General features: G+C 39.0%; 1 protein-coding gene across 2 annotated transcripts; it reads left to right on the top strand.

Annotated features, from left to right (window-relative positions):
- Nucleotides 1–1,603: 1,603 nt before the first annotated feature.
- LOC120066780 (troponin I, slow skeletal muscle-like) lies at nt 1,604–14,279 on the top strand. Of its 2 annotated transcripts, XM_039018249.1 has the most exons (8): nt 1,604–1,815; nt 8,576–8,604; nt 9,981–10,035; nt 10,702–10,833; nt 11,003–11,092; nt 11,937–12,110; nt 12,316–12,399; nt 14,005–14,279. In XM_039018249.1, exons 2-7 carry the CDS (start codon nt 8,594–8,596, stop codon nt 12,394–12,396), a joined length of 543 nt encoding a protein of 180 aa, XP_038874177.1. In that variant the 5' UTR covers nt 1,604–1,815; nt 8,576–8,593; the 3' UTR covers nt 12,397–12,399; nt 14,005–14,279. The 2 variants fall into 2 exon arrangements, with proteins under 2 accessions (XP_038874177.1, XP_038874176.1); XM_039018248.1 differs by lacking the exons at nt 8,576–8,604; nt 9,981–10,035.
- Nucleotides 14,280–14,497: the final 218 nt, after the last annotated feature.

The following is a 14,497-nucleotide window of genomic DNA, read 5'->3' as shown; positions in this document are numbered from 1 at the left end:
CTTCTTTTTATAAGAAACATTAATGTGTTGAAAATCCCAAAATGTTTGCATAGTCAACTTACACACAGCCCTGACACACACACTTTTCCCACCAGACATGCCACCAGGGGTCTTTTCACAGTCTCCAAATCCAGAACTAATTCAAGAAAGCATACAGTATTACATAGAGCCATTATTGCATGCAACTCTGTTACATCTCATATTGCTCTAATGAACAGCAAACCTGGTTTAACAAAAATAGATAAAGCAACAACTCACGGCACAATGCCTCTCCCCTATTTGACCTAGATAGTTTGTGTGTATGTACTGATATACTACGCATGCCTTTTTTAATGTATGTAGTTCTGTCCTTGAGCTGTTCTATGGAACGACGTTTGGGTCTTTGCGTGTCAAAAACGATACACGTCAAATAACACTGTAATGCTCAAACAAGCTTTACATTTGACACGTCAAATAACACAATTCTATCATAGAATGTTGTGTGTGCTGAATTTTCACATGCAAGCCAAGATCCACCACTACGATCAGTAACACTGTCAAAGCTGTACAAAAAATAAAAGTCTGCAAACAAGCACACACTGGCCACGACCGATGTGTTTACAATACCGCGTTGGTAATAAGGCATTATTTGTTCAACTGAATGGGAAAACGTCTGTGTGAGCATTTGAAATAAGATCAGGATCAAATGAGCAGGATTAAAAATGTTACAGATGTTATTAGCAACTTCTGGGGTAGCTAGCTTTAGCTTGGTACCTAGCTAGCACCAATGCAACCAGCCTGAAAACAATGACCAGTAGAAACTGCAGTCATTTTCAATATTCTTAGCAGTGATTTAGGAATCCATGTGAGTAAGTATTAGCTAGTTAGCCACTTGTTGTTGAACTTCAGTTCATGTACTGTAAATAACTAGCTAGCATTTGTTGGCCAAAGCTAACGTTATAAGCAACCAGCTAGCTTCCTTTGGCTAGTGAGGCTTGACTGGACCGGGTTGTGAAGCTAGCCACAATAAGGATTAGCCACAATAGTGGAATTTGCGGTTGGCCTTCAAATTAAACGTCCCTATTTGAAAGAGCCGCAGAAGGTTACAATTGGTGCGATCAAGGCATATTTAGACTAAATAATGTTTAACAAGGTTAGAGTGTTGTAATGTGGAGCAATGAAATGGGGTATCAGTCTACTCGGTTAGACCCACAGAACACAACTGTGAAGAGTTAACGCAAATATTAGCGCCATAGCTCTTTATCAGGGACTTTGACTGAGGGAAATCACCTCCCCAGTCAGCCTATTGTGCGGACTGACAATCATATTGCACTGTACAGCCTTACTTGAGGATTGGGGATCAATGAAATGGGGTATCAGTCTACTCATTACCCAAGTGCTTTTCCTCCCACGTTGTATAGTTTTTCCTCTGGAACAGTGTTCAGTACACATAGTAGGTTGACTAGTAACAACAAATGTGGCTCAATACACAGTCCCGCAATAAGAGATAGCATAATTCCACTACTTGTATACATTTGCATCCCTGTCAATGACCGAGTTTTAGTTTGAAAGCGAGCAGCAAATTCCACTATTGTGGCTAGCTTCACGTCGGTGGGTCCGACCACCATTAATCAAATAAGAACTGTCTTATAAATTACTAGGGATATTTTAAATGATGACACCTATATAGATAGTTAGCTAGCTACTGAAACAGATTGTCGTTTTGCTATGTTTTTGGGGAATAACACTGCTTGCATCCATCAGCTAGCTAGCTTTTTTTATGACCAGCACTGTCCAGAACTTGGGGAAATGCCTGCGCTCGTGCGGCAGCGGCAGGTACGTGAGACAAAACTTTACCAGCATCATAGCATACGAATCGGTGAATCGTTGTGACATGAAATACGAGTGATGGTGTAATCAATGTGTAATAACTACATATAAAATGAATGAACGTGTTAAATTATTATGTGACGTGCAGTCATATTTAGGTCCTGATTGGTCAACAAGCTCATTTGACGCGTCAAAGTGTTATTTGACGTGTATCTTTTTTGACACGCAAAGACCCGAACGGTGTTTCATAGTAAAGACCCAGACGGTCTTCCATACTGTTCTTGTCTATTTGCATTCTGTATTATGTAATGTTTCATGTTTTGTGTGGACACCAGGAAGAGTAGATGCTGCTTTTGCAACAGCTAATGGGGATCCTAACAAAATACAAAAAATACAAAACAAATAGTCAGGAAAGAAGAGGAATTACCCCACTTCAGCGAATTAACCGTTTTCTAGAAATTTAGAGGGATCACTAACAGAGTCTGTCATAGAGCTAAGGAAGTAGTTTGATTTGGCCTGTTTAACCGAGGCAGTGCACCTATTTCTCAATTGCCTAAATAGCTGCCAGTCGGCTAACGAGACAGTTTGTTTAGCCTTGGCCCAGGTTTGATTTCTTATCAAGAGGAGGTCTGAGAGTACATGAGAGTACCATGGGCTAGTTCAGTTTCTGACTCTGAGTTGATTAAAAGGGGCATAGTATTCAGCCAGAGAGGTAAAAATGGATGAGAAAATGAAAGACCCAAAACAGGGTCTGGTATGCCGCTAGTAGAAACAAGCTCTGAATAATATAGATCATGAAGGAACGCCTGGGGGCGAGAATTACTTTAACATTTGTCTTCACAATTATATGAGGGCCATAGTTTTCCAATTTGGTATCTCTAATGCAAGCAAAAAGGTAGTGGTCACTGATATCATTTGCAAAAACACCACTAGCCAAATATTTATAGGGACGGTTAGTCAGGATAAGGTCAATCAATAAGGAGTTTGCCAGGTGATTGACAAATTACTTACTTACTAATTACTTTGCTTCTTCTGGGTATTATAAAGTATTTTACTCTAGAAAATACCTCAGCGATAAGCTAGCGGGTCATTGTATCCACATTCAGTCTCTCTTTATACTTCAAGGTCTCCTCAGAGAACAGTCAGCCATTATGTTTTAACAACGTTTGTAAATCAAAGAAGACATGAGACACATTAAATGACCTTTCCAAACATAGTGATGGTCACAGGGTCAGGGTTGCTATTGTTCAATGATGTGTTTCAAATAGGCCTGCCTAGCCACAGGCCTGAGAGGACGCCATTCCATCACTCACATACCCGAAGAGACAGGCTGCGTAATAAAGACTTTTATCGAGGATGTTGTGATTGACAATAGACACGTGGGGTTGTGTACCAGGAGTTTAGTTTAGTGTTGTGTGGGGCCAGGAGTTCATCCTGACCGTCTGACCTGACCAGGTAAAACTACGGGTTGCACTCAATGGACATCTTAAGATGATCCACCGAAAAATTGTACTGAACCACTGAAAAAAGTGGTCCAATACCACAGTATATCTTCTGACTACTATGCTGACAGGCTACTCATTTTCATTAGGCACCACCTACTGTACCTAGTAGATAGACTATTCCACAAAGACATGATAAATATACAGGACATCAGAGACATGATAAATATACAGGATATCAAAGACATGATAAATATACAGGACATCAAATACATGATAAATATACAGGACATCAAAGACATGATAAATAAACAGGATATCAAAGACATGTTAAATATACAGGACATCAAAGACATGATATATATACAGAATATCAAAGACATGATAAATATACAGGATATCAAAGACATTATATATATACAGGATATCAAAGACATGATAAATATACAGGATATAGACATGATAATATACAGGATATCAAAGACATGATAAATATACAGGATATAGACATGATAATATACAGGATATCAAAGACATGATATATATACAGGATATCAAAGACATGATATATATACAGGATATCAAAGACATGATAAATATACAGGATATCAAAGACATGATAAATATACAGGATATAGACATGATAATATACAGGATATCAAAGACATAATAAATATACAGGATATCAAAGACATGATACATGTACAGGACATCAGAGAAATGATAAATATACAGGATATCAAAGACCTGATAAATGTAGATGATATCAAAGTGGTTATTGCGCCCCGTGTGGCTCAGTTGGTAGAGCATGGCGCTTGCAACGCCAGGGTTGTGGGTTCGATTCCCACGGGGGGCCAGTACAAAAAAAGTATGAATGTATGTACTTGTAAGTCGCTCTGGATAAGAGCGTCTGCTAAATGACTTAAATGTAAATGTAATGTAAATGTTATTTCCTTTGTACCATTGACGTCACTTACTGCATTCACACAGAGAATGAACTCTGGCTGGATCGGGTTACAACACATCAAGATCTGCCACCTTACACGAACACCTGTTAGTCACACTCTAAATAAAGCACCGCTAAGATTTATATGGCTTATTCTCAGGTCACAGGTGGCGGTCTGATGTGTTGGCTAATTATCACATAAAGACACCTAAACGTGATGTGGTACATACATGTATGTTATATAGGAAGAGTTCCTAGCTCTACAATTGACATCAGGAAGCTACTGTACACATGGGGCTCCTTAACACTACTATCAAAGTACTTCATGCAAAGAATCAACTCAAACAAATACTAAACCAAAACACTTAGCTATCCCACCCCATGTGTTTCCTTGGTATTGACCAGTGCTAATATTAGATGCCCTGAGATTGATTATATTTGGTATAAGACCAAATTCAAACAGATGCCTCTGACTCTTAGAACCGTGCACGATATTGTATCATACATAAATGTACAAACATAAATAATGGTCGTTTTTTAAAATTACATTTTCTAGGGGTGTAAAAGACAAGGATGTGCTTTATCACCGTACAGTATATAATTATTATAGCAATTGAAATATTCGCTGGAAAAGGTAAGATGATATTAACACCTAAGGTTTCTAAATGTGAGGTAAGACTTGAAACCGTAACCAGAGGAAGGGCAGCAAGATTAAGGACATGGTTACGGTATACATCTTAGGACACCTCTACTCCCGTTGACATTAGTCCCTACTTTGTACAGAGTTCAAAAGATGTACGTGTGTGAGACTGGCTTCTTGGCCTAGAGGGTCTATAGGTAACATGCCTAGATTACTACCACCCGTAGCACTCACATTGGTAGCCATGAAGATGAAGTGCTTTGAAAGACTGGTCATAGTTCACAGCAACACCATCATCCCAGAAATCCTAGACCCACTCCAATTCGCATACCGCCCCAACAGATGCACTGATGATGCACTCTCGATTGCACTCCACACTGCCCTTTCCCACCTGGACAAAAGGAACACCTATGTGAGAATACTATTCATTGAATACAGCTCAGCGTTCAACACCATAGTGCCCACAGCTCATCACTAAGCTAAGGACCCTGGGACTAAACACCTCCCTCTGCAACTGGATCCTGGACTTCCTGACGGGCCGCCCCAAGGTGGTACAAGGCAGTACAGCCCAGTACATCACCGGGGCCAAGCTTCCTGCCATCCAGGACCTATATACTAGGCTGTGTCAGAGGAAGGCCCAAAAAATTGTCAAAGACTCCAGTCATCCAAGTCATAGACTGTTCTCTCTGCTACCGCACGGCAAGCGGTACCGGAGCGCCAAGTCTAGGTCCAAAAGTCTCCTTAAAACCTGTTAGTGATCCCTTTGCGCGCCAATCCCTTTAGCGGGATTAATTTGACAACATCCAGTGAAATTGCAGAGCGCCAAATTCAAACTACAGAAATATCAATATTCAAGATTCACGAAAATATAAGTGTAATACATCAAAATAAAGCTTAACTTCTTGTTAATCCAGCCGCAGTGTCAGATTTCAAAAAGGCGTTATGGCGAAAGCAGACCATGCGATTATCTGGGGACAGCGCCCCGCATACAAGCACATTAAAATAATTTTCAACCAGGCAGGTGGCGACACAAAAGTCAGAAATAACGATATAATAATAGCCTTACCATTTGAAGATCTTCTTCTGTTGGCACTCAAAAATGTCCCAGAAACATCACAAATGGTCCTTTTGTTTGATAATGTCCTTCTTTATATCCCCAAAATGTCTATTTATTTGGTGCGTTTGATTAAAAGATACACCGGTTCCAACTCGCCCAACATGACTACAAAGTATCTAATAAGTTACCTGTAAACTTGGTCCAAACATTTCAAACAACGTTCCTAATCCAACCTAAGATATCCTAAAACGTAAATAATTGATAAAATTTAAGACGGGATAAACTGTTTCCCATACCGGATAAAAACAACGTGAAGCGCGTTCCAGTCCACGTGCACCGAAATACTAGAGACCTTCAGAGTGACACTTACAAAGAACAGCCATACTTCTTCATTTCTCAAAAGAAAAACATCAAACAATTTCTAAAGACTGTTGACATCTAGTGGAAGCCATAGGAACTGCAACCAGGTTCCTATTAAATAGGGCTTCCCATAGAAAACTATTGGGAAATACTATAACCTCAATCATTTTTTCCCCTGGATGGTTTGTCCTCAGGGTTTTGCCTGCCAAATCAGTTCTGTTATACTCACAGACATTATTTTAACAGTTTTATAAACGTTAGAGTGATTTCTATCCAAATCTACAAAGTATATGCATATCCTATCTTCTGGGCCTGAGTAACAGGCAGTTTACTTTGGGCACGCTTTTCATCCGGATGTGAAAATACTGCCCCCTATCCCTAAGAAGTTTTAACAACTTCTACCCGCAAGCCATAAGACTGCTGAACAACTAATCAAATGGCCACTCTGACTATTAACATTGTCCCCCCCCTCCCTTTGTTTTTACACTGATGCTACTCGCTGTTTATTATCTATGCATCGTCACTTTACCCATACCTTTATGTACAAATAACCTCGACTAACCTGTACCCCCGCACATTGACTCGGTACCGGTACCCCCTGCATATAACCTTGTTATTGTTATTTTATTGTGTTACTTTATTTTTATTTTTTTACTTTAGTTTATTTCGAAAATATTTTCTTAACTCTATTTCTTGAACTGCATTGTTGGTTAAGGGTTGGTCAGTAAACATTTCACGGTAAGGTTTGTTGTATTTCGGCGCATGTGACAAATACAATTTGATTGGATTTGATTGCCTAGAGTTGCCCTGAGACAAGTTGGTAGACTCCTATGGCATCTAACCATAGGATGCGGTAGGAGTCTACAGACAAGCCACAAGGGAAGGTTTTAGAGGGGCTCTTACAATAAATGTTTCATGTTAACTTGCCACCAATGGGTGGCGTCAGAACCACGCGACAGACAGACAGTGGTACTGCCCAAACATCCAAGTCCATATAAGTTGTTTTATTGCAGCCCTTTCCTGCCTGAATAATGTTTGTAAACGTCAGCAGGAGAGTGGCTTGGACAGGGAGCAGTCTATTTTAGTGAGCCATTCACACAGGGGTTAGAAACTATAAATCTGAATGATTTCCCCCCTATCCTCTCTCAGTCCCTCACTCTCTCCCTCTCTCAGCCTATTCTACATCTTTAAGGTAGGGTACCTCTCAATGACCACTTTGGCTTGATATTAAGGAACTTAATTTTTTATATTTCATCTTCTGTGTAGAATACATGTATTACATTTTAGGTACACTATGAATGCAGGAAGAGTGTTGAGGAGGCAGTGGAAAACAGTATGGGAATGTGTGATTTTTCAGTATAGGTGAATTGTATTTATTTCTGGAGGGTCTGCTGGAATTCAGATAGGAAATTGATGATATGATGACACATTGGATTAATATTTTGCCATAGACAGCAAGATAGTTAGTGTTAATTAGTTCACATGCCTTTGAATTAGTGGGCTATGGAATATACTGACACCTATGCAAAGACTCTTGTCAGCTATGGAGATAAACGTTCGCGCCTCACATTGTAAATCTTATATTTTCAACAAAATGTTTTACAATATTTATATTTTAACTATTTAAATATAACATTTAGGCACATTGTTTCTACTTTGCTTTTTACTTTGAAATGTAAAATGTGTTGTAATGGTTTGTCATTTGGGTGTTACATGCTCTGACATTTTCCCAGAATATAATGATATGTAATATATAATAATATCTCAAATATTTCATTGTATGAAATGTTGACCTTTGCAATCAGGTTATGTGAGCTGGAAATAACAATAACCCTTTACTGCCTCACATACTGTACACAATTCAAATGTGCTACAATAAAATAACTCCCTTCGTCAAGTATGGACTGAGGCCTCTTTTGGATTTGGACACAGGCTTAACCAGCAGTGCACAATAAATTATCTAAAGAGAGGTTTAATGAGGCAACACATGCACTGAGTATGTGACATAGCTGTCCCAAAGACGATACAACCAGTCATCAAACCCCATCCTCAGCATTGGCAACAGCTCAATTGGTGCAGAAGAGAAAGATACATTCATTGAATTGTATTTCCAATACATTTTTCAACCAAATTAATAAAATAGTATATAAATAAAGGAAAATTATTCCCACATAAAAAAATAAAATCATCAATGGATAAAAAAGCTAACCTGGATGTAAATGTACAGTACATGAGCCTGAATGTTGCCTGAATGTTCGGTTTACTGTTTTTCTTTTTATGTGGGGTAAAAATGCTAACTCCTTTCTCTATTTAAATTTCAGTAAGATAAGAAGGAAAACATGGCGGACGCGTAAGTATTCATGTTCACTGTGTGTATCAAGGTTATTATAGTAAACTAAAACTGAAACTAAAACGAAAACTATCATGACTATCATGAAAAAACTATTTAGTAAACTGAAATAAAATTATTAACAAACCCATTTCAGAAACTAAAACTATACTAAAACTATTATATTTGACTCCAAAACAAACAAAGATAAAATAAACATTAATTATGTTCAATTTTAGTTTTTGGGGGGGTCGAAAAGCGTATTGGGTTTTCAATGGGATTTTAAAGCTTTTTAAAAAACTTCTAATGGGGTTTTAAAGCTTCTGAATCTGGCAGATCACATTGAGATTTAGTTTATAATTTAAAGGTAGACTCACAAGATGACGTTGCCAATAGCAGCACCGTCGATATTGGGCGTTTTTGAGTTGTAAAGGAGTCTACAGTCTGTCCAGCGCCGTCAGAGCCGTCCGCCAGTCAGGAGCCGCCAGAGCCGCCCGCCAGTCAGGAGCCGCCGCCAGTCAGGAGCCGCCAGAGCCGCCCGCCAGTCAGGAGCCGCCAGAGCCGCCCTTCAGTCCGGAGCCGCCCTTCAGTCCGGAGCCGCCCCTCAGTCCTGAGCCTCAAAGGATGCTAATAAAGCGGACAAAGACAATGGTGGGGTCCACGTCCAGCGCCAGAGCAGCCACCGCGGACAGATGCCCACCCAGACCCTCCCCTAAAGGTTCAGGTTTTGCGTCCGGAGTCCGCACCTTGGGGGGGGGGGGGGGGGGGGGGTACTGTCACGTTCTGACCTTAGTTCCTTTGTTTTGTCTTTTGTTTTAGTTGGTCAGGGCGTGAGTTGGGTGGGTAATCTATGTTTTCTATTTCTGTGTTGGTTTTCTGTGTTTGGCCTGATATGGCTCTCAATCAGAGGCAGCTGTCTATCGTTGTCTCTGATTGGGAATCATACTTAGGTAGCCTGTTTTCCCACCTACGGTGGTGGGATCTTGTTTTTTGTTCGCTCTGTGAAGCCTGCAGAAGGTGACGTTCGTTATTCCTTTTGTTGTTTTTGTTTGGTGTTCTGAGTATTAAAGATCATGAACACTTACCACGCTGCACCTTGGTCTACTTCTTCAGACGAGCGTTACACATACATGGCTCCTCTCACACATAGGTTACTTTCTGTCCCTAACAGTAAAACAAAAACTAAATAATATAAAAATGTAATGTAAATGTTTTTATAAATAGTAAAGTGGATATGCATTTGTAATAAAAATCTTAAAACTAATAGAAATAAAAACTAATATTAAAACACAAAAGTATAATAACCTTGGTGTGTATTTTAATAATGAGCCACATATAAATGACAGGTTAGCACATTGAAATGTTATCTCTCTTTTTCCCCCCTCCTAATGACACAGACCAAAACCAAAAGAAAAGTCCAAGATCTCCTCAGCCCGACGGTTGGGTTTGAAGGTCAGCGTTGTATTCCATTGTCAACACAAGAAACAAACAAGTCGTCTCACATTTGCGACATGAATGTTTTATAAACAGAATACATGCTATAAATGTGTAGCTTATGAACCCTGACCTCTTGTGACCCTTTTTAACCTATTTTGGATGTTAATCCTCCTATAGATCAGATGGCTGACTCTAGCTTTATGCTCCTTCCTAAAGATCAGTAGTTACCAGATTGCTGACTGTAGCTTTATTCTCCTATAGATCAGATTGCTGACTGTGGCTTTATTCTCCTATAGATCAGATTGCTGACTGTGGCTTTATTCTCCTATAGATCAGATTGCTGACTGTAGCTTTATTCTCCTATAGATCAGATTGCTGACTGTGGCTTTATTCTCCTGTAGATCAGATTGCTGACTGTAGCTTTATTCTCCTGTAGATCAGATTGCTGACTGTGGCTTTATTCTCCTGTAGATCAGATTGCTGACTGTAGCTTTATTCTCCTGTAGATCAGATTGCTGACTGTAGCTTTATTCTCCTCTAGATCAGATTGCTGACTGTAGCTTTATTCTCCTGTAGATCAGATTGCTGACTGTAACTTTATTCTCCTGTAGATCAGATTGCTGACTGTAGCTTTATTCTCCTGTAGATCAGATTGCTGACTGTAGCTTTATTCTCCTGTAGATCAGATTGCTGATTGTAGCTGGCCAGATGCTAGAGGTTGAGGTGGAGGAGAAGAAGAGAGAAAGAGATGAAGCTCTGGCTGAGAGAGTCCCTCCTCTCAAACTGTCTGGCTTGTCTGTGGAGCAGCTCCAGGTATACTGTATACTGTATTTATATTGTATAAAAAACTGTTATGAGTACATTTATAACGCCATATAAGCCGTGTATAATGTGTTATAATGCACGACGCAGTTGAAATTCCTTACAGAAAGTGTAACAAAATAAAATATGATCAATTAGCTGTCTTTTGTTCTCTCTGCAGGATTTGTGCCGAGATCTGCACCATAAGATTGATGTGGTAGATGAGGAGCGATATGACGTGGGACTCAAAGTTACCAAAAATGACAAGGAGGTAGGATACCGCAAAATAATTTGTAGAAAACAAATCAATCCAGGGGGAAATGACAAAAGATAGTTGAAATGTTTTATAGATGATTGTATATAAGGCATAGTGTGCTGCTATGATATCATCAAATGATTGCTTTATTCCTCTCACACTTAAATCACTTCTACTTCTATCAGTCCAACATGTACCTTTTTTGAGCGCTTGGACTGTACATTTGAAGATGACACTGTTAAAACACTGCCTCCCGGTGGTTATGAGTTTAGAACATACATTTAGAGCGAAGGTCAGCCACAGTACACACTAGTTACTGTACAACTGGGAGGACTAAGTGTGCAAATTGGACTGATAGAAATATGGGCCCTGGTCAAAAGTAGTACACTAAAAAGGGAATAGGGTACCGTTTGGGACGTAGACGATGTCAATGGTCACAGTTAATGTGCGAGCCTGTGTTGTACCTGAAAGTAACTAAAACCCTGCTTACTGTGACTGTGATATGTGGCTGCTTCTCTCAGCTACTCTACAAGAAAAATAAACTCAAACACTTTTTTTCATCAGTCCACTGTTGATACAATCCCAAAATGTTTTGCATGTCAGCAGTCAAGTTGTCAAGATATTGGACTTTCAAGAAGCTAAGTGTCACTTGCCACATAATCATGATGATATGGTAAGTGACACATCTTGAAAACTTGACTGATGACATGAAAAACATTTTGGGACTGTATCAACAGTGGACTGAGGATTTTTCCTTTAGGATGAACGCACTACCTATAAGTCACTCTGGATAAGAGCATCTACTAAATGTCTAAAATGTAAATGTAAAAATGTCCTCTGTTCTTTGTGCTCTGGTCAGATCCATGATTTAGGACTAAAGATCATTGAGCTGCAGAGCAAGTTTAAGAAGCCAAACCTGAAGAGGGTGAAGATCTCAGCTGAAGCCATGCTCAGTGTTCTGCTGGGCTCCAAGCATAAGGAGACCATCGACTTCAAGTCCAACCTCAAGACAGTCAAGAAACCAGAGGAGAAGGTAAGACTGGTGCATGCCCGTTGTGCTTGACGTTGTACAAGATGTCTACTTGCTTTTACATGTTATTTAGCTACTATCACGGGCGGTTGGAATCTGAGAACCTTTTCATCTCTATGGACAAATTATGAACTTGTTGTTTATTCTCAAAGGTAGTTTGTTTTCAATGATTGATTTAGTGTAGCTAATACATTTCTGGTCCTCCCAGAAAGAAGAGGTCACCGACTGGCGTCAAAATGTGGATGCCATGTCTGGCATGGAGGGCAGAAAGAAGATGTTTGATGCTTGAAAGGTACACAAAACATTATCTGTACTGAGAAGATCAATTGCAGCATTCAACCTGCAGAGCCTTCAGATTGTATTCATACCCCTTTTGTTGTGTTACAGCCTGAATTTAAAATGGATTCAACATGTTTCTGGCCCATCCACGCACAAGACCCCATAATGACAAAGTCAAAACATGTTTTTAGACATTTTTGCTAATTTCTTGAAAATGAAATACCGAATTATCTCATTTACATCCGTATTCCCACCCCTGAGTGAATTCATGTTAGAATCACCTTTGGCAGCGATTACAGATGTGAGTCTTTCTGGGTAGTCTCTAAGCTTTGCACACCTGGATTGTACAATATTTGCAGATTCTTCCTTTTAAAATTCTTCAAACTCAAGTTGGTTGTTGATCATTTCTAGACAGACATTTTTAAGTCAAAACTGTAACTAGGCCACTCAGGAACATTCAGTGTCGTCTTGGTAAGCAACTCCAGTGTGTATTTGGCTTTGTGTTTAAGGTTATTGTCCTGCTGGAACGTGAATTTGTCTCCCAGTGTCTGTTGGAAAGCAGACTGAACAAGATTTTCCTCTAGGATTTTTCCTGTGCTTAGCTTATTATGTTTATTTTTATCACCCCAAAAAACTCTCTAGTCCTTGCCGATGACAAACATACCCATAACATGATGCAGCCACCACCATGCTTGGAAAATATGAAGAATGGTACTCAGTGATGTGTTGATTTGAATTTGTCCCAAACATGACGCTTTGTATTCAGGACAATAAAGTAAATTTCTTCCCCACATTTTCGCAGTTTTACCTTAGTGCCTTGTTGCAAATGGGATGCATATTTTTTGAATTTTTGTATTCTTTTCCCTCTGTCAATTAGGTTAGTATTGTGGAGTAACTACAATGTAGTTGACTCATCCTCAGTGTTCTCCAATCACAGCCATTAAACTCTGTAACTGTTTTAAAATCACCATTGGTCTCATGGTGAAATCCCTTAGCGGTTTCCTTCCCCTCCGGCAACTAAGTTAGGAAGGAAGCCTGTATCTTTGTAATGACTGGGTATATTGATACACCATCCAAAGGGTAATTCATAACTTTACCATGCTCAAACAGATATTCAATATCTGCATTTACATTTATTTAATTTTAAAAATCTAAAATATTAATAGGTGCCCTTCTTTGTGAGGCATTGGAAAACCTCCATGGTCTTTGTGGTATAATTTGTTTGAAATTCACTGCTCAACTGAGGGACCTTACAGTTATCTGTATGTGTGTACAGAGATGAGGTAGTCATTCAAAAATCACGTTAAACACTATTATTGCACACAGAGTCCATGCAACTTATTATGTGACTTGTTAAACACATTTTTACTCCTGATTTTATTTAGGCTTGCCATAAAAAAGGTGTTATTTATTCAAGACATTTTAGATTTTCCTTTTTAATTAATTAATTTCAAAACTAATCTAAAAACATAATTCCACTTTGACATTATGGGGACTTATAATTCCACATATGACACAAAATCTCACTTTAATCCATTTTACATTCAGGCTGTAACACAAAACAATTTGCAAAAAGTCAAGGAGTGTGAATACTTACATAATACATAATGTTTTGCAGATTAGTGATGATTATCACGTTATCCTCCAATGATGGCTTTGATGATTGAAGATAAAAGACGATGCAACAGAAATGGAGAGGGCAACTGAAGGTATGAAGAATAACTGTAGGAGATAACTGAGTGAACACATGGAGAAGAAAAATAAATAAATACAAACATTTGTTCTTTTTTGTACGTGAAATAAATGTTTTGATTTAAATGACTGTATGAGAATGTTGAAGGAAATACAGATAGTGTGTGTACAATAAACTTAATATTAGTGTGTTTGAGCAAATGCATTTCCTTATTTTCAATGCGTTTATGCAGAAAGTTACAAGCCAATCCTTTATTTGTAGTATTCCAAGTGCAGTTTCTTGTTTGATGAACAATATTATCCTCAACTACCTGATGATGGCAGTGTTAGCTTGAGGTCGGAGAACGTTGCTTGGACCCACTAAGTTGCTATTTTCCTCTATTGTTGGTTGTCTACTGTACAAATGTACTATTGAATGT

Source organism: Salvelinus namaycush, chromosome 21 (genome assembly GCF_016432855.1).
Source record: "Salvelinus namaycush isolate Seneca chromosome 21, SaNama_1.0, whole genome shotgun sequence".
NCBI lineage: Eukaryota > Metazoa > Chordata > Actinopteri > Salmoniformes > Salmonidae > Salvelinus > Salvelinus namaycush.
The sequence above is the reverse complement of the archived record's forward strand: the minus strand, read 5'-3'. Positions and strand labels throughout refer to the sequence as shown.

Coding starts and splice junctions, on each gene's coding strand:
- LOC120066780 (XM_039018248.1), top strand. CDS start 1,708: ATGTTTTTGGGGAATAACACTGCTTGCATCCATCAGCTAGCTAGCTTT. Junction 11,093..11,936: donor TTACCAAAAATGACAAGGAG/GTAGGATACCGC, acceptor TGCTCTGGTCAG/ATCCATGATTTAGGACTAAA. Junction 12,111..12,315: donor TCAAGAAACCAGAGGAGAAG/GTAAGACTGGTG, acceptor TGGTCCTCCCAG/AAAGAAGAGGTCACCGACTG.